Source organism: Thunnus maccoyii, chromosome 10, assembly GCF_910596095.1.
Source record: "Thunnus maccoyii chromosome 10, fThuMac1.1, whole genome shotgun sequence".
NCBI lineage: Eukaryota > Metazoa > Chordata > Actinopteri > Scombriformes > Scombridae > Thunnus > Thunnus maccoyii.
In genome coordinates this window covers 26,531,139-26,551,835 of record NC_056542.1, presented here as the reverse complement: position 1 = coordinate 26,551,835, position 20,697 = coordinate 26,531,139, and the positions used below count along the sequence as shown (strand labels likewise).

The window sequence follows — 20,697 nt, the reverse complement described above, 5'->3', positions numbered from 1 at the left end:
ACGATAACACTTCAATGACTTTATCAAGGATTTGCCCTGGAGAAACATTAGATTTGGATAGAGAAAACTCCCCGATAAAACAGACTGTGCCCTCTAATACTACAGATGAACAATTAGCTGTTTGATCCTATGGCTACACGTTGGTTATGTCTGCAAGCAGAGTTTGTCTTATTACTTATTAACGTAGTGTGTTTGAAAGGAAGACAACTGTAGAGAGGACGATTAATATGAGGAAACTGGGATGAGATATTTAGTTTATTAACTTAGCCGCAGTCTTGTATGGAACAAAATTTCATTCTTGTCACTTTGACGATCAACAGAAAATTAATCAGAAACAGTTTTGATAATTTACTAATTGTCTAAGTATTTTTTTTCAAACAAAAATGGCAGAAATTGAGTGGTCCCAGTTGGGCCAGATGGAGCTCAAATGTAAATATTTTCTGGTTTTGCTACTGTTCTTTAATAATTCATTGAATATTTTGGGGTTTAGGACTGTTGGTCAGATAAAACAAGGACTTAAGGCAACCTTACTTAAGGCAACCTTTAGAATAAAAAATACCTTTTCTCATATGATTTGTATGAAATGTAACATTTTTGTTATATTTATCACTTTAATCTCTGATGACTGACTGACAAATAATGGCTCCATATGTGGCTAATTTACTGCTGTTTACCTTAACGTGACATTATAAAGTTCAATGTGCTAATGCTTTATTATTTGAGATATTCTAGAGTTAAATGCAGCTGCTTTTCCTGGTGATCGTGCTCTTCAATCCAAGCCTGTCATGGGGCTTTCTGGTCTTAACTGTCCCTGTTTTTTACTGGCATCCCTTCTGCATGCTGACAGCTCTGTCCTCTATCCACTCTCTAGCTCCTCGGCTTGAGCTATCACTTATGACAGCAATGAGAGCAGATATCAGACCACAGGGATTTCATTTGCTTCCTAGCACTGTTGCTCCAGTTCCTAGTCTTATTCAGCATGCTGTGCTGTGAGGTGGGAACACGCATGTTAACATTCTCCTCCAACCATGTTGGAATGGGGTCAGCCGAAAGGTCATGAGAAGGGGGCGTGGTTAAGTTAGACTGTAAATACTCTTGTGTCACACACAAGGTGCATCACTCGGCATTCTCTCGCTGAACTTTGCCCTTTCACCTGTGTTTGTTTTCCCTTCCTTAAGCCACCAAAATCGGATTGTCGACCACAGGGGCCTCGCAGAATATACTGTAGCAGATTCTCTTAAAAACTCACACCTGTCGATTCAGGTGTTACAGCATCAAGACTCAGTCACAATAAGTGATCAACGATTTAAAACTTGGGATTTCCCAGGCTGTTAATGGCACGTTAAATTGCTTTGCATAATTGGTTGGTAAAGAATATTTTCATAGCGGGTGTTCTCAGACAAAACAGGTTGGACAATTGAACTAAGGTCACACTCACTTGACCTTACTCTCTTTTATACAAGGAGCTGGGAGTAGAGAATTTATCAATGCCAGTAAAGTATAACATCCTGTTAGAGATGAATGTGAGACCCTCAGTGCTGTGTGGGCTGCGGTGGTTGAGTTCTGCTCTGGCTTTGGCCTGATTTGTGGAAAAGTCAGCATTTTTTCCTGGAACCAACTCCTACTCTGGAGAAATACACACATACACACACACACACACACTGCCCCAATCATTTACTCCGCCATGACTGCTGCTAGTGAACCAGTGGGCATGAGTCATAATATAAACAGTGAACTTGTGCCTCAGGGGCTCATAGAGCCCCACAGGGCCTTTGGATGAGGTTGGTTAATCTTCTGGGAATAGTGAACAAACCCTGATGAGAGAGAGAGCCACATGGGGAACATACGGGTCGTTCGTTTAGGGCTGATTTTATTTATGAGCAGCACTGGGACCATGGAAACACATCCAGTGCAGTGCTGGGAGTTTATTTATACCCCTTGTGACCCACATCAGGGATTTCTCAGCACTCCACGTAGTATACAGTGACATCAGTAGTTTACTTATAGATGTTAATGTGTCTTGTGCAATATATCACTTCATGACTACAGTCTTTGTATGCAGTTATAGTAATTCATTTACTATAGAAAACATCTGCCCATACTCAAATAAACGAAATGTGAGTTGAGTTATGTGTTAAAGATTTGTTGAGTCATTTTTCATGAGTCTTGCCTCAATCTAATTTCCTTTTCTCCAGATGGCATGGGTCTGTCATTTTTGTTCAGTTAGTGTTCAAAATTCTGACCTCACTATAGTTGAAGTACAAATTTTAGTACATGTATCTAATTTTAAAGGAAATTTGGGAAATACGCTTATTTGCTTTAGTCTTGATTGCATCGGTGTTACAAATCAATTCATGCTTTATGGCTTCAGGTATACTTATTTGCTATTAGACAAAAATAGACATTCCTGTTTGTTGGTTTTATCCATCATTTCATAGGTCACACCTGGCCCATGAATAAAGGCATGTTTTCGCCATTTTACATAGATTGTATTCATATTTTACACAACTATGGTGAACTATTTGAAACTGTTGCCATGTGTTCAGCTCAAATCTCAAATTTAAATGTGTAATATCCTAACTAAAGCTCTGTCTGTCTCTATTCTGAGGTTGCAAGGACATGATGCAAATTAAATTCAGTTAACTACTATTAATACAGCCTTCCTAATGTCTTAAATATGGTACTCTTAAATCAAATTATATTACATATTGCATAAACAACTTATAAACGACAAATGTGATGAGCGTGATGAGTGTGAAGAGTGATGTTTGCTGTAAAAAGACACCAAGCAGCATCAACCAAAAATGTTGCTCCGTGAGTGATTGTGGTCAGTGCGACATGTGAGCAGATCAGAGGCCTTCCTGTATGGTCCTGGATCAAAGGTCGGTGTCCTGTAAGAAGAGAACTCAACATATTTAGGTCACTTTCCCTTTTAAATGTGACCCAGGAACAGCTCAGCTGTGCCCTGTCGTTAATTGTCACATCTTAAAGTTGATTGGCGATGGTAGGTGTGTGTGTCAGTTGTCTGCTCTTTGGACCAGACGTAAAATCATTACGTGGTGACTTGAACATACGGACAGGATTTATTGCTTGTGGTTTTATTGTATTCAAACATATCATTCCTCCCGCAAGTTGTGTAGCTGATGAGTGTGTTACTATACCGCAACAATTGCCCAGAGGAGATCTGAAAATGAGTCATTATGAGACTTGCCTCGGTTGTTCCAGGGCTGCTTCAAAACTGTCAAGAAGCATAGCACCAGTCACGTACAACCACAACTCCCTGAGGCTCGCCCTTATTACTGTGTGTCCAAACTCAAATATAAACACTGACTATGGACTATGGACTGTAAGATTGACTGGTAAATATATTATATCAGATTTGACAGATAGCCTTTTTGAGGTCTATCTTAATACAGTACACTTGTGGGTCTCTCGAAAGAGATCCCAGTTTTAGATTCTATAATAGTTGATATTAAATAAGTATGCAACATTGTATAACTGGAAAGCGGCTGTTTAACACACAGTCTGGCTGGAAAAAATGTAACAGGTGAAAATGATAAAGACTAAATAAGCAACACAGCAACAGCACGATACTTATACCTTAAATGAATCAAAGGACAAACAGTGTGAGCGCAGGATCATGTGAAACCATTTAAGGTAATTATCATACAGGTAATTATTTGATGAGCTATCTGTCATATCTTTCAGTTTGTCAATACAAGAGGCGGGTAGGGCAAAGTGTCCTGCTTTCATCTGTTAGAAAGTGGTTCCTGTTTCTACTCACCAGCTGGCACAGTGTGTCTGAGACACACAGGGCTGCTGGGGATCTTGTTGTTTCATCAGGATCATAATGGATACAGTTTGGAGCCAAGAACGAGGGAATTATCTGCATGAGTTGAGCTCATATGGCGAAAGGAGCCAATATCTGTACAGTAAAATGTGTTGTGCAGGTGAGTGGAGAGACCTGAAATATTGGCTGTATGGGGAGGAGGGAGGGGAGTTGTCTGTTGTGTTTTCAGCATGTTGAAACTACATGGTTACTACCAGAGTCAAGTTTTAGGTTTCTTTCTTTTTTCTTTTTTTTTTATAAAAACTATAAAAAGTTATAAAAACTGTTTTGCAAAAAATCAGTTAATCTTCATTATAGTTATCTGTTGTCATTACAGTTTAACTCTATATTTTGTTAGATTCAAACTAGTTTTTTTTTATTTTTAAATATATCTATTTAGTTCTAGTATTTTATTACAAAATGAATAGTTGAATTCTTCCATACAAATATTTTAATAGTAGTACTCTGACTTTGAGCTGTGCCACATTTTGTAAACCCTAACCCTAATAACTACCATAATAAATTACATCAGAATGGAAAATTATGAAAAAAAAGGTCAAAACCTGTTTAATTATTGACTCCTGAACATTTGATATGTAAAGGGATACACAGAAATTTACCTCTAGCTGCTGCTCTAATAAATGCCATAACAACATAAAATTTGAAGAACTATCTTACACAATGTATACTGTACATTACAACCATCCACAAGTATTTTGGCACGCCTGTGTGCTTGATGATTGGGAGAGGCTCCGTAACTATGGGAACTGTCCTTGAGGTTTGACTTCAAGTCTTAAAGTTGGACTGTGAGGTATAGAAACATGTGTTTGAAGATAATAAAAAGTTGGTCTAACATCAAATAAAAGACCTATAGTCTCAAAGTTTGGCAAAGAGGTTGCAGTTTATAGGCTTTCTGCTGAATGTATACAAAGTTATGTGGTTTAAAACAAAACCTTTATGGTATTGTCTTGTAAATGACTAACTGCAGTAGATATGAAGTGGCGTGCTCTGGGCAGCATTATCTTTATTAACAGGTTTAAAAGCAGCATGTGGACACTCTCAGGTTTTATCTAAGAAATGTTATATGTAGGGAAGATATCATACAATACATGGGTCACATTCATTCATCTTTGATCGTGAGAAACCCACACAACTTGATAGTGAAGAGATTAATACGTTCATAATATCTTTCTTCAATATCTTACTTTTTAAAATGTATAAATTCTTCATGTACTGTTTATATAGTATTTAATATCTCAGAATTCATATTGTGAGACCTCTTTTCACAAGTCACAAGTTACAGAATCTACCTGGGAGCTGGTTGGATGTGATTGTACTGGCGCCATCTAGTGGTCAAAATATTTCTTTTTGGCATCTGCCAGAATAAGGAGGGAGCGTGATGGGGTGGAGGACGGTGTTTTCCTTTCCACGTCAATTCAGCCAGTTATGGGAGACTCCACCGTCTCTGCGTCTATAAATACAGCCATGAGTAAGAGTCAGTCACAGCAACCACTGTACATGGTGCCGTATGTTTATGGGGGTTGTCATAGAAACATCTCTCGTGTTCCCTTTTTTCCACATTCGCAAAGGGTGTTTGGAAACTGTCACGGGTTAGATAGCATACGGTTATTCCACATGTCATAGTGATGGATTAATAGAACACAAGAGAAAAAGGGAAGCTACAGTTTATGCTCTGGAGTAATAAAGATTTAAATACCATTGTTAGAAAGACCTAATGTGTGTGGTTTGTCATTCATAAAGGTTGGAAACAACAAGCTCTTTACTCTAGTGACATAAATTGAGTAGTCTTTTGAGCCATTTTAGTCTACTTTTTTTCTTTGTTCAAACAAAAATGCCAAACATTACCTAGTTACAGCTTCTCAATGCTTTTCTCTGTCTGATAAAGTAAACTGAATATTTGGGGGTTTAGAGTTTGCTCTTATATTTGGTTTTCTGACAAAATAATGTCATAATCTTTTTGTTAAGGGAAAAGTCTTTTTATGAATGGGATATGATATATTTTGTGTTTCCAGTTCATTTTGGAACAGGAAAAGAAGAATTGGGTAGTTTTAACTGAGCAGTGATAGCTCATGGCAGAACAGCAGTGGACAAACAACAGAGCAAGGATCACTAAAGGGAGAGAAAAAGTCAGCGTGGCAAGTTTGTGTTTGTGCTGTTGAGGTAGTATAATTTAATATGGAGTGAAGGAAACTAGGCAAGGAAAAAATGTTGGTTATAGTCACATCCAAACCCACAGTAACGGCCTTTTCAGATTTATAGCTCTGAAAATTCTCTTTTGTATATGATCAGGAAAAACAGTGATTGGGTTACCACTCACACGAAATGTCTGCTGACTTACACTTCACTTTTGTAAATCACTATTTAAAAGAATTTTGTCACAAGTGAAGTGTAAGTTCTAAGAAAACATCATAATAGTTTAGTGTTTTGAATTACTGTCTAATTATTCAAACAGTTGTATAATCTTGTTTTATTATATTCTGTAATATAAATAGCTTTTTACACAAGTTATTTAACCTCTGCAGTACATTTTCAGCTATGTGACTGCACTTTGACTGAACAAACATATTTTGGTGCTCTCACCTGCAGAGGGAGACACATGCTCTTTTAAGTGTTATCTACAGTGCCAGTGAAACTGTTGCTTCCTCGGCTTTCTCTATTCACCCTGTTGAATTTGTAGTCACCAAATTAAACATTAGCAACTGACACAATAGTTAAACCACAGATGTGGGGCTTTCCACAGAGGCTTCTTAAGCTCAGCAGTGAGCTATTTTAAAACTCAGCTGCCGTGGCTAATCTAGAAGCTTGTTGAGTCTCAGTTAAATTGGGTTTGAAGCTTCATCTCTCAATCTAATTCTGACAACACCATCTATTTGCAGAACAGGGTAAGAAATCCAGTGCATCATACCTGATTTATTAAACACAGTTAACGTCTAATTTAACACTTATATTTAATGGCATAGCCTCAGCGCTCTCATTAGCTTTGCTTGACTGAAAAACAGGCCGCCCCTGATAGTGTATTCCCAGAGAATATGTTTTGTTTTCTTGAAATTGGTTTATTGAAATCAATAATCCAGGTGTATAAAGGCTTTAAAATGTTGAATTTGGTGTGCCTCATGCCAGACAGTTTGAGTCATGTCCTGACCGTCACAGTTTAGATAATACTGCTTTTAATCTTTATGAATCTTTACCATCAGAAGGACTTTCTCGACATGGTGTGTGGTTGGTTTTGCTTAACTGGCTTTGTATCCTAAGCACAGCAAAAATATGATCCAGCATGTGCTGTGATTCAGGTGGCAGCCTCTTTGCCCCGTCTCTTCTACCTCTCCTCCTAATACTCCACCTCTTTACAGACGTACAGAGGTGATAATTCAGGGTGTGTTTGGATCACTCCTAGTGTTATCAACATTCCTTTCCTTGTGGGGTGTGGTGCCTATTGCAGCAAACACTTTCACCTGATTTGACCAAGGGAAAGTGGGGGTTAAAGGAGAGAATAAGAAAAATGGGAGAGGGAGACAGAGAAGAGAGGTAACCTAATCCGGTAGAGCAAAACCTTTCTGTGACTTTTTCATCCCCTACAATGAAAGGTGTTGCACACCCTCCCCCTGTCTAAACCCTTGTTTTTGCTCAGCAGTTCAGCACTTTCAAAAACCATAATGAGACATTCTTTGCATTCTTTTGTCCTCTAATTTGTTTGGGAATCAAGTCCCCTAGTGCTTAAGTACAGGTTTTTCTAGCCCTAAATGGTAGCAAGCTCAACCGTGTGTTTGTCAGTATCCATGAGAGGTATATTACAAATGGTTGTATTGGACATAATGTCCACTGTCTAACTGGTTTTCAGATGTTTATTTAATCAGACTGATGATTAAGGCAGCAGTTAAAGGTAATTGACTCTAGTTTTTGTTACTGTCAGATCTATCCATTATTTTCCAGTGAAAGCAGGATGAATGTGTCCTAGGGATTTGCTTCCATCTTTATTGCAGTTATAGCCTGATTTTGTATTGGTGGAAATTGTAATGAGTAATTTGCAATAGAACTGAAACAATCAGCCTGTATAGTCAATTGACAGAAAATTGCCTGGCAACAATTTTGATGATTGATTAATTGTTACATTTGTTAAATTAAGCAAAATCATCTGATTCCAGCTTCCTAAATGTGGAAAAAATGTGAACATTTTCTGCTTGTCTGTGTGATACAGTATACTATTCTAAACTGAAAATCTTTGGGTTTTGGACTTTTGGTTGGACTAAACAAAACATTTCAATACATTGTTCTTGTAATTTTTTGGTTTCATAGACTTATCAATTAATCAAAAAGTAATCTACAGATTAATCTGTAGTAACCCAAGAAATATTTTTTAGGCCTTTGTATGATTGTATGACAAAACATTTTCACCATGACACTGTATATTGATTGGTAGATTAAGATTAAGACTCTACAGTCACACTAACAACTTTGTGAAGCTGTATTTGGGCACAGCCGAATGTTTAGCAGGTGTAATGTTTACCATGTTCACCATCTTAGTTAATTAGGTTAGCATGCTAACATTTGCTAATTAGTGCTTAAGACAAAGTACAGCTGAGACTGATGGGAATGTCATTAGTTTTGCAGGTAAGTCATAAAATTGGACAAACTGAAGTTTTGACCAATTGGTGCTAGATGCAAAGTTAAGGGATGACAAAATCCATTCACTAGTTGTCAACACATTTCACTAAACCAAAGTTGTTAGCGTTATGTTGGCGCTAGAGGAAACATCAGGGCATCAGCATAGCATCAGTCTTGACCAAAATAGTGGGTCTAACATCGCCATCAAGAAAAATGCTACACCAAACAATTTACATTGAACCTCTAAATTAAAATGGAGGAGAACAAACCAACATCTGTGTGAGTGTGTGTGAAGTGTGGATAACAAGGATTTATAAAAACACTGAAACAGTAGAAGTTCGGATCACATTAATCCAAACTTTTCTGAACAGACTGAGCAAACATTCAGCGTATTAATCAATAGCAATGCATGTAGCAGCAACACTATTGCAGACCCTTGTATCAGAGTCAGAATGTCTATTGGATAATGTAAGATCGTTGTGGGGAAAAGAAGAAGCCCAGCATTCCTGTCACATCCATCCTAAAAAATGATCAAACCTCAAACTTGTCATTTGGAGAGAAAATACTTTCTCCTCATATTTTCACCAAGTTCTCTGTGCTCGTATAAAAAGCCCAAGTGTTCCATCTGGTTTTGATGAAGCCAGATGAGGGAGCAGAGTAATAAGCATGTTGAGACCTTAATGATATGTCTCCCTTCTGGAGGAAAGATCTCATGACTAAGATGTTCCACAGTTTCTGCATCCTCGCCTGTTCCCTTGTGGGTCCCCTGCTAGTGTTTCCCATGAGGTTTAGAAATCCAGCTCAAGTAAGTGTTGGTACATGTTGCGCTGCCAGAACGTCACCAAGCTCTCAGTTACCTTCTATTGTTGCCTCTGCATATCAGATAACTTGGAAAACCATTTGTATTCTATTGTTTTGCAGGGTGATATTGCAAGGTGTGATCATGCAGACACACAATAACATTAATGCAAAATCTTTATAGACCTTTTCTTATTCATTAAACCCTGATTGACAACTATGTAAATGGAATTACTGCATGTATAGTTTCAGGCTGTATGGAAAAATGCACATTTCTTTTTTTTTTTTTAACAGTTTATTCTGATTCCTTTCCTTTTCGGATCTAATTGTCTACCCTTGCACCACTCCCTAATTCCTTAGCTTGCCTAGACATTGTACGGAACTACAAAGGTGTGTCTCCAAATTTGCTAACGTGGCTCGAAATGAGTCAACACACGGACATACACACCTGCACAGACACACTTACACTGACACATTAAGTGCCTTCATGTTCATACAGGCTGTGTTCAATACCCTGTGCCTGGAAGAAAAAGTGGTTTTAGATTTCTGATAAAATTATGTCAGTCACGGTGGGGAAATGGGATATATACCCACCTCAGGGCAAGAGAGGCAGGATTTAGCAGAGGTAGGACACGCCTTGCCCCCCACCTTAGCTGTCAGCACATAATAACTGTATAGGGGACCATTATAGAGGGACTTTGTGTAAATAAGCCCCAAAGACTCTTGATAAACTCTGAGTAAATACGGGATTTAGGACTCAGTGTGTGCAGGAGTTGAAACTTGAAAGGGAAACTTTGGTATTTTTCAACCTGGACCATATTTTCCCATCTTTTTGTGTCTAAGTGACTAATGAGGACAACAATTTTTGAAACTTGAGCGAGAGCACTTCAGCCGGCAGCCACAAAACGGGCTGTAGTGTAATCCTTTGGGGCAATAGCACTCTTCAATGTATGCCCACTAAAAGGACTTGTTTTTGCCACTGGCTCAGATTGTTATTAAAAGTGTATGACAACATTGCACTCTCACACAATACTGGACCAATTTCAAAAATTGTTGTCCTCATTAGTCACTTAGACACAATGAGATAGAAAAATAGGGTCCAGGTTGAAAAATACCGAAGTTTCCCTTTAATATAGAGAATATATCATTTTTGGAATAAGACAATAGCGAAATAATGCTATTTTCCTCTTAGAAATGAAAAGCTGAATACAAAAACAATAGAATACACTATTGCTCAATTCAGTACACTCAGCTGTTTTGCAGCTACAGCCTTACTTGGTCGGGTATGACCAGTATCTTATGGTGGCTAATGTTACAGTGGCTAATATTAGTAAATTTTAGCCAACTACATAGATGTTGCTGTGTACAGTGATATTACTGAGTCATTTTACTGACTGTATGACTCTTCTCTACTTGCTCCTCTATCGTGCTATTGTTGCGCAATATTTTAGCATTTACTAATGTCCAGTAATTGTCACTTGTTGCCATGTGCACCGCTGTTTAGAATGTAAATAGGATCACTTTAACAAAAATTTGGCTGATGAAATGGCCAAAGTTTTAAAACATTCCTACTTGTCATTTGATTTTGATGAGTGATTTAATGGTCTAAAGTGCGAAATCTACAGTATCAGTAGAAATCTGTCATATCTATCTATCATCTAAAATCTAAATCTATCATCATCAAATCATTAAACTGGATTTGATCAAAAGATTGTTATACTAGAAATTTGCTCAAAATTTTTCTAAGAAGAAATTAAACTACTACTAAAGTAATAATCTTAAACATTGTTCAAGTAATGCCTGTATAACATTTTGCTGTTCTAAACACTCCATCTGCCTGCACCTCTCTGGGAAATCCTCTGGTTTACAGGAAGCAATGTTTCCTAATTTGTTTGAGTTAGATACCACAGAGCAGGAAATGTGTAGTTTCACATTGAAGTAATGGTGACAATGGCTGAAAAGACTTTTGGCTACAGCAAGACAAACATCAAGAGTAAGAGAAAAAAGGCTTTGCAGAACTGAATACACAGGATGGTTTGATTCAGAAATGACAAATGCATGGCAACAACCAACACAGATAGAGGCAAAAATATTGAAGTCAAACAATGTTTCCAATTTCTTAGAATTGTCAGACCTAAAATACAAACACTTAAGTTGTAAGCTGCTATATTTCTGGGAAAATCAGTGATGTCGAGGGTGTGGTCATGCATCTCTGGAATCCACAGCAGCCCTTCCCAAAACCAATTCATCCTTCATCTCTTCTCGTTTTTCGTCACAGTGAGTAACTCCTAATGTGGGATGTCTGAGGAATGCTGTGAATAATTAATGATTAACCATCAGATATGTGTATGTGAATGTGTGACTGACTAGACTCAGTAAACTTTTTGTTGGTGGGTCTTTGTTTTAATTCTGGCAGTACTTTGTATATTTTTCATTGAAGTCCTATTCATTGCAACATAAATCACAAAAAAAATATGGAGACAGACTTTTATGATTTTTTAATAGCCCCTCTGACTCAGCTTGTGTGTGTGTGCGTGTTATCTTGCGCAAACGCAGTGATTAAGTGATAGTGCATGTAGATTACCACACCTCGTCCTTGCCCGCCTCTTCTTCCTCCTCTGCCTGAGCAAAAGGAAGGGGTGTGTTTCGAGCCCTACCCACCATGTCCTCCACATAGAGCTCCACTAAGTACACACTCGCACATCACACAGGAGGACAGGTCCAGACTTCGTAGCCCACAGGCAATATTTAATATGAAAGGAATAGAGTGAGCAAGAGAAAAAGGGAAAGGAGAAAAAAAAAACATAAGGAGGAAAAAGGGGGGCAGAGCCGAAACCAACGAGGGAGTAAGGAGGTTGAGAGGCAAGAGGGGAGAGAAATCATAGGTTTGTGAAGTGCTGAGTGGATTGTGGCCACAGGACTGCATACTTTAGGACGAACCGAGGGCCAGAGGAACAGATAGACACAAGAAAAGCAGAAGTTCCCACAAAAGGGGAAAACCGGCAAGGATATTTTATCATTAGGATTATTATTCTGCGTGTGAAGCAGCGCTGACAAACAGTGACAATGACCTCTCCGCAGCAGAAGTACAGGCATTTCTCCACTGACAGCATGGGCAGAGAGAGGGTGCCCTCAGACGAAGGCTATTACCAAGGGATGTTGAAGGCTATGGACGGCAGGAAAGGTACCAGTATGGTGGCATTTAATGGGAAAGAAAATAATAACTGCAAGCCTTGATTGTGAGATACTTGTTCCCATGTGTGTGAGACGCCACAGGGCAAGAATTAATTGTTTTTAAAGGATGTGGTAAGAGGAGCATTTCATTTGATTTCAGTGTTGGATGTTGTTCAGGCTGTTGGCCTTTCTGTTTACAAGAGGTTTATGATGAGTCTTGATTGGCTACATGTTGTATAAATGCAATATTTTGTACATCATTAAGCTCATCTGTCAGAAGGGAAGATGGTGACACTTTAGCTGACTGGGGTCTTTGTTGTTGTCACAGGCAAGTTTGATTTTATAACATCATATGCAGCAGTATTTCATTTCATTACACACATGGTAGGCACAGTTCTTTTTGGACTTTAATATCCAGTGTTTCTCCACACAGTGGAGGATACTCCCCTTTTCTAATGCATCAGCAGCTTCCTCACTTCGTATTGGTCAGTAAAGCCCATTCACAGTCTTTGTTGTGTAGCATGTGTCTCAGGGCGAGTGAGTCACTGTAGCTACAGTCTATTTGCCTTCAGCTGTAGCTAGGATGCATGCTGTGTTGTATTTACTTCTCTTTTTTTTCCAAATCTGATTTTTTATTCTTCTGAAACTCTTTGATCAAATTCATGCCATTTTAACAGATCTCTTGATAAAATATTTCTGTAGTCACAAAGGAGTAGTCTTCAATACACTTTGATTCAGCCATTGTGATCTTTTGTTACACACAACACTGATACCAGAACTATTGACTTTTGTACTGTTATTGTCCATAAATGCCACACCTCCCTGAAACCTGTTTGCGTCTGGTGACATTTGATACGTAGAAGTTCACTCAGCCTCTATCCATTAATGTACCCTTCACTTATAAAGAGCAATAAGTCCACAAAGAGTTGTCATTCGCAGCAGTTAAAACAGGATTAGGTGACATGGTATGAGCAGAATGCAGCGACCCACAGGTCAAAGTTTCCTATGGGAAACTGCTTTTGTCCACAGCATCCTTTTGGGAAACATCTCAGTGTTCTTGTGTGTGTGTGTGTGTGTGTGTGTGTGTGTGTGTGTGTGTGTGTATCACACCAATCATCATGCTTCCCCCTTCCAGGTGACAGTGTGCCCTCTTGACAGGAAGTAGAACCAGAGGGGTCACATTGTAAAGCTCAGTCTCTATTGGATTAAATGACAAACAAGGAGGTCAAGGGTCTATGTGGGTTTCCATGGAAACACAGTCCAAAGTTGTTGCTGACACCCTCCTCCGGAAACAAATGTAGCCGCTGGGTACCTTTATTGTGTTAGTACTGAATCACTGCCCTTTGCTTTTCATCACTTGCTGTGTCACTGCACAGTAGACAGTTGAGTCACTCCCTTTAAACTGATTAGATAGAGGACTGTTGCTGTGTTGGTGTCCATAGTTCACTATGGCATAATGTGAATGGATTTTATTGTGAATTGCTGTGTGAGTCAACGTAGGTGGGTCCCTCAGTAGAACAACATGAAGTGGCATGGAGTGAAGGAATTCCTAAATTGGTATGTTTAGTTATTAAAGCTCCACCTGTCATCACGTGAATTGACGACTTCCATTTAACCACAACCAACCATGAATCACACAGATTCACAGAAAACAGAGAGATTCATCCACTGTGTCCTTAATAAATATTTCAGTGACACACCTTGTGGGGGATTTTTTTACTTTTCACTTGGACTCAAGCAGAAACAGTACAGGTGGAGGGTGGATGCAGGTTTGTTATCTTAGTGGGTGTGTCCCTCGCCAAGATCGTGCTGTTTCTTGTTGGAAAATTGTTCTTCTTATTAGCTTTGCCATGTCTTGTGGTGATCACAGAGAACGTCCTCACACTTCACACAACATTTTAACCTTTTACGATGGAATCCTATTCTGAATGATTGTCCAAGAGCACAGTAGCCAGCGGTGTCATAGAGTGAGACATGACCTTGCGGACACGTTTCCTAGACAATAGGGGCGCATCTGCCGACAATGAATGTGTGGTCTGATGAGGTCTGACTCAGATGCAGGCGTGCACAGTCAAGTGAAGTTTTTCCACCCAGTGATACATTGTTTGTCCTACTGAAATGAGACAACTCTGGTATCATGGGGGTGCTTTGTTATATTTGCTGCTTTAATTTAAACCCAATCACTCTATCACTTACGTAACTGTCTGCACAAGGAATAAATGAATCATATGCCATTATTTTCAAGTTTTTTCAAGTTTTTCAATGTTTAATTTTAAAAATGGTGTCTGATTTTTCCTTTCCATAACAATCTGATGTTTGACTGTGGTTTCTCTGTTTTGCAGATGAACGAGATCGAGTACAGAAAAAGACCTTCACAAAATGGGTGAACAAGCACTTGATAAAGGTAAGTGCCGGTTCTTGACTTGAACTCTGTCTTGTTCATGTTTGATATTGATTTACACACAAACAATCTACACTTGCACATAATAAAGAAAACTTCATCAAAAAGCAGCCTCAGATTTCACTTTCAACCTCATGAACACGTGGTTGACTGCTCTCTCACATAACAACCACAGTGGATATCAAAGGGTAAATTTCCCTGTTTGTGGTCCAGGCTTAAATAATACTCCAGATGTTTGCTCATTTAATCATCATCTTGATTTGCCTTTAACCACAGGGTGCTATGTTGAGTGTTTAATAAATGCTTAAACTCAGATGTGGAGAGGTTATTAATCTCCACCTGCAGAATTAAATACATCTACTCTAATTACAGATTTAAATAGCTGGGCTTGAGTTACTTTTGTGTTGGCAAGAATTTCAATGTAGTGTTAATGTTTTACACTATGAGCAGTGATCAAAACAATAACCATTTCTATATAAGGAAGATAATGTTTTGGTTTGCAGTAGCGTCTATGAGATAATGATAGTTTAACCATTAGTAGGACTGAGGGAATACAGAATGACACTGATTTTATGGAGGCAAGCTGTAGCAACACATTTCTATGATGGCAGAGTGAGAGCTCTCATCAGATTCCCTGAATATAATGTTATGTTGTGGATTGTTTTGAGTGACAGGCCATCATTATATAGAAAGCAATCCATCCCTCACCTGTGCTTTTTAATTTAAGCTTCTCAAAATGAACACACATGCCTGTATCAACTCACATTAGCTAGTCAGTTATTGTTTCACACTTGGTCACTGACACTGCGCCATGATGGGGAGGCTTACCAGAAGTCCAGTCTGTCATCAGCTGAGAGACTGTGTAAACCATCCATCAGCACTCGTCCACTCTCGCCTACCTCACCCCCTATCCTCAAACTGAGACCTGAAAGCCTTCCAATGCATCACACATTCACGGAGGTAAACAGGTCAGGAAAGGTCCATTCACTTCACTCTGGAGTTTCTCATTAGGAGTGAAAAATTAGCCCCTGTAACACAATACCCCTCCACCAGAACAGTAAAAATATCCCTGCTTGTGCCACTTTTCTGCCAGGAAACTCCCATTGGCAGCAATACATTTACAACCTCATGACATTAAGTGCTTCCACATTATTTGTATTCACTGCACAGACATACTGTAGGGCCATTCATTTTTTTTTTTTTTTAGAAATGGAACAAGAGGGGAAAAAATAAGCACAGAGTGTTTTCCTTTCCGTGAATGTGCAGCGCTAACGTATTCTGCTACCACTGTATGAGAACATAGTTACTCCCTCTTGTTTCTCTTAAGTGTTCACTGTGAATTTTGGAGGGTGAGTCATACACATCTGGACTCACTTAGCTCCCTCCGAAAAGGCAAATTCTGGTCTCAGCCCAAAGCCCATGGTGGTTAAGGCCAACGGTAGCACATGTGCTGCACAGACTCCTGGGTCTGGGCGGCTACCTGCCTTCATGCCAGGCCTAAACTAAAAGGCATGCATTGATTCGTGGGGAGCTGCATAAGTTACAAATATTCACATCAATATTGTGATCATTGTACCTTGTGTAAAAAGTAATAGAAGCATAACAGGTTTTTTTTTTATTATAAAGTTTAATATAATATTTAATATAAAGTTTAAAGTCATATAAGATTGAAACAGTTTGAAAAATCTAAAAGTTTGAAAAAGTTCCCCCCTTTTGCTCTTTCAAAATGTAGTTTCAATTAATTGCTGTTTTTGCTGTGAGGGCTTTCCACCAGTGACCAGACTTAACACCTAAAATTAGGTGTTAAAATTTGGTAGAACCATGTTGGATACCACTTATTTTGTAATTGAATGTTCTTTGTTGTTCCAGCGTCACTTTCAAATGAATGAAGGAGTATATTAGCTTCATCAAATCCATGTGACTGATGTTTTCATAGTTCACATGTTTCCATTTGATGAGAGCAGTTAAAATTGGTATGACAATACCATAACAATCTTATAACAATCTTCTTATCAAAGCTTAACAATGAATAACAATAAAAAGGAACATCATCTCCACCTATAGTCTGAAAATATCATTGAAGAAAAGGGTGCATATTTGGGACGGAAAGGGTTAATTGTGTGTAAGAATGCTTCGCTAAGGTTAAACTGATGTTAAACTGATTTAATGGTTTTATGGTTGGCTTGACAGGGGCATACTATAGGTTGGGTGTAGCCATGAAGGGCTGTAAAGGGCCACTGAGTGGTTTCCCCAGCTCAGTAAATCTTTTTATATTGTGCAAGACAGAGGGAAACACTACACCAGCTGCAGAACAAAAAGCTGTTTTCTAACATTTTCATACAAACTGCAGTTAGATTAAAAACTACAATTGTTGCAAACTGATCTGAGAGTTTTATCTGGCTGCCGATGAAAGAATCAAATTCAGAGTTTAGAGGAATTGCGCAAGATGACGTATACATTATGTAAAACCTGAGGCATGTTAATTGTTTTGTTTCTTAGTCAGCGGATTAAAGACAAGTGGAGGGACCAGGATGAGGGGCTGCCAGGGATGTGTACTAATGATTTTCACCTTGAAAAGTTGACAAAGCCGCTCTTTTTGAGTCTGAGAGAGCAATTTGTTGCCTAACACTACTATTCAACAGCATAGTCGGTCAAATGGAGCATAACTGCAGCCTCTTCAGTACAAAATAAGTGATGGGTGATGGGTACAGCTAGTACAATAAGGCAATAAGCTATTGAGAAATCACAAAACTGAACAAATGAGATGAAAAGTCAGTCATACCATTAGCAAGTGATACTTTGTTTAACTGTGTTAATAGGTGCTAATCTAACATAAGCTGATATTGTGTACAACTCCAGATGTTTAACTGATGTTTAAATAGATGCAAATCTAACAAGATGACATCGTATACAACTCAAGAAAACACATTTATCAAATAGAAGGACTATAGTTGGCTTATTAAACAACAACGGTGCAAACTTCACAACATGCCTTATACAATAAAGCTGAAGGATTTTCAGTGTGTAGACAGTGAACCCTAGTGGCCACTTCGTTGGTTACTTTCAACACTCAGCTCCATACTGAATCTTCATCTATGCTCAGGTTGGATAACTGTGTTGCAATTCTTGCCAACATAAATCAGCTACTGTTGTAACTTGCATGGAAATTTGCTTTCATTCCATTTTAGGGCCAAGTCCTCCCTTTCCTGCATGACCAAACACACCCAGATGAGAGATGCATTTACTGAACTGACTAGTTGAATTCAAATGTTTCATCTTTTCTGTTTCATACTCCATCATGTTTATCATCCGATCTTTTAAATAAACATTCTATATTTCATCCTAATCTTTGATCTTCATTTCATCATGCTCATTCATTTCTGCTCTTTCATCCTCTCCTCCCCTCCCTTGTTTCCATTCTTTCTTTTTCTGCATTACTTATCTGTTTTCATTCTCAATCGCTATCTTCATCCAGTATTGGAAGGTAGAGGTAGGTACTAACATTATCTGGCAGGACTGTACTATATGTTTATATAAGAATTGTAAATATCAGACTTTCATAGAGACCGTCCCCTCCTTCACAGTTTTTCCCTTTTCCACTTTCTCTTCACATCAAGTCTTCTGTTTTCTGGCATCGTCACAACACCCTCCCTCACCTCTCTCTTTCTTCACATTGTCTGGTTGCAATCACGCTACAGACCTGTTGTATAAACAATGAATACAATTTCAGCTGTTGATTAACTGCGAGTGCAAGCACTAGAATCAAGAACCATCTTAATGTTTTTGTTTTTTTTAACTGATTTTATTTTCACCTGGGCACCTTTTTTTTTACCTCACTGATCTGCTTTTTATTCACAGTCCCATCTATCACTTGTCAGGAATGACAGCTGCCATTTGGCCTTTGGAGAAGGACTTGGCTGCTTACAGCTATGCATTCCTGACCTTTGTAGATTTGTACTAGTGGAGAGAACACTCTGAGCTCTAGGAAACTTATACAACAGTATCTCCTCCAACTGAAAGCTGAATTTAAAAGTCATTTTGGCACCTCATTGGGTTTTAAAGTGTCACCAGGGTTTGGAGAGACTTTGTGTCACATTGTGACCTTCAGCAGCCTCTTTTGCAAAAGAACCAGTAGAGTTGTTGGATGGAACACTATCCAAAATAAACAATTACAATACTGATGTTTAGCTGATTGTATTCTGCTTCTGTTGGCACCAAGAGATGTACGTGCTGTCTCAAGAAAGATGGTTTCATAGTTTTCTTCATGATGCTTGTGTTTGGATTGCTTGCCAAAATAATCTAATCTTAAATCCTTCTGACATATCTCCCCTTTTCTTTGTGTTGTTTCTCCTGACAGTCACAGCGTCATGTAACAGACCTGTATGAAGACCTTCGAGATGGACATAACCTGATCTCTCTGTTGGAGGTCCTCTCTGGGGAAACACTGGTGAGTAGCCCTATTGTCTGATCTCTGGAGTGGCAAACGAAGCCCAAACCCTACTTCTGTTACCTCCACCATCCTCCACCTTCTAAACCAAAACCTATTCCTGACTAAATCATAAGCCTATCTTGAATCAACATGGATTACCATTCCTGTGGCAACAAGCCAAGTTGGCAGCCAGAGGCTTAACCTGAGCTGACCTTTCTCTCTTTCTCATTATCTCAAGAGCAATCGTCTAACCAGCCATCTTTTTTTTTTTTTTTTAGATTCTTGCTTTAATCAAACATGACTTCTCATAAACCTTCAGTCTCTCTGCTTCTCTAACATATTAAAATCTTGAGCTTTACAAATCATTTTGAAGCCAGCGGCAAGGTGTTTATCCAAATCTGTACAGAAGCTTCTCCATAGTTCATTGCTCTTTCCACCAGCTCCTGCTCTGCTCATCTTCTGAACGCCTCTATAGCCTTAACACATTAACTCCACTTTGGCCTGTTTGTGTTTGTGAACTGGACTCCTGTCTGATCCATGATTCTCCTTCTCTACTCCTCTTCCTCCTACTTTTCCTCCTTTCCCTCTCCTCGTGTTTGCCTTCCTTCAATCTTTCTCTGTGCATCTGATCTGGCCTTCGCCTCCTCCCTTTGCACTGCTCCTGTTGGGGCTAGCCGAGGGAGAGAGACATGGTCAGGAGCGTTCGGTTGGTGAGTGGGTTTGTAACTTAAAGTTGGCAACTTATATATATTGTTTTTAATCATTCACCTGTGCTTTCTCAGTGATTTGGCTGTGCATGGTTACTAGACCTCCATGGTGACTCAGGTTTCATTGTGTTTGCCTTTACGTTTCTTGTTTGTTTCATCAACGGGCTTGCTTTAAACCATTTAGCTGCTGGATATAAGTAAAAATATTCAGTTATCAATAGGTGCTGCTGACACTTGCAGGACCAATTGATTAACTTGGCAGTGTTTGACAAGCAATGCTTTGTTTTGCATACAGTAGCAGTATGAATAGATATACGGTACTTTTTGAATTTGTTTAAGAATTTTCTTTGTTTTGCGATTGTTTTATGGATGTTGTATATTGTTTTGATTTATATTTAAAATCCAAATGACAAACTAAGCATTATGCAGCATGAGCTAATCTTAGTTTGCTGTCAGATGACTTAAATAATACAAATCTAGGGCTAAGCAGTTAAACGAATTTTCACCAATTTAAACCATTTTAAATTAAATATTTTTGTGCTGCAGAGTTGTCCTGGCCTACACATCATATTCTACAGACTTAAAGCTGGAGCGTGGGACTTTTGTCTCCCCCGTCTGGCAGTGAGAGTAATTACAAAAACACGACAAGTGCTTAATTCATTGGCCCCGCTGTAGCCCACTCCAAAGCTACTGTTCCGGCTGTAAAACGATGGATAAATTGTTTTGAGCGTCACAC

At 38.8% G+C, this 20,697-nt stretch overlaps 1 protein-coding gene across 10 annotated transcripts in view; it reads left to right on the top strand.

Annotated features, from left to right (window-relative positions):
• Positions 1–20,697, top strand: part of plecb (plectin b) — a 128,671-nt gene that overhangs the window by 74,604 nt on the left and 33,370 nt on the right. For 8 of the 10 annotated variants that reach the window (XM_042424031.1, XM_042424032.1, XM_042424035.1 and 5 more), the window contains 2 exons: positions 14,767–14,828; positions 19,183–19,272. In XM_042424031.1, the coding sequence (XP_042279965.1) occupies positions 14,767–14,828; positions 19,183–19,272 (152 nt within the window). Of the gene's footprint in view, positions 1–11,951; positions 12,435–14,766; positions 14,829–19,182; positions 19,273–20,697 lie in introns of those variants that run through there. The other 2 variants (XM_042424034.1, XM_042424033.1) reach the window with 1 other exon arrangement.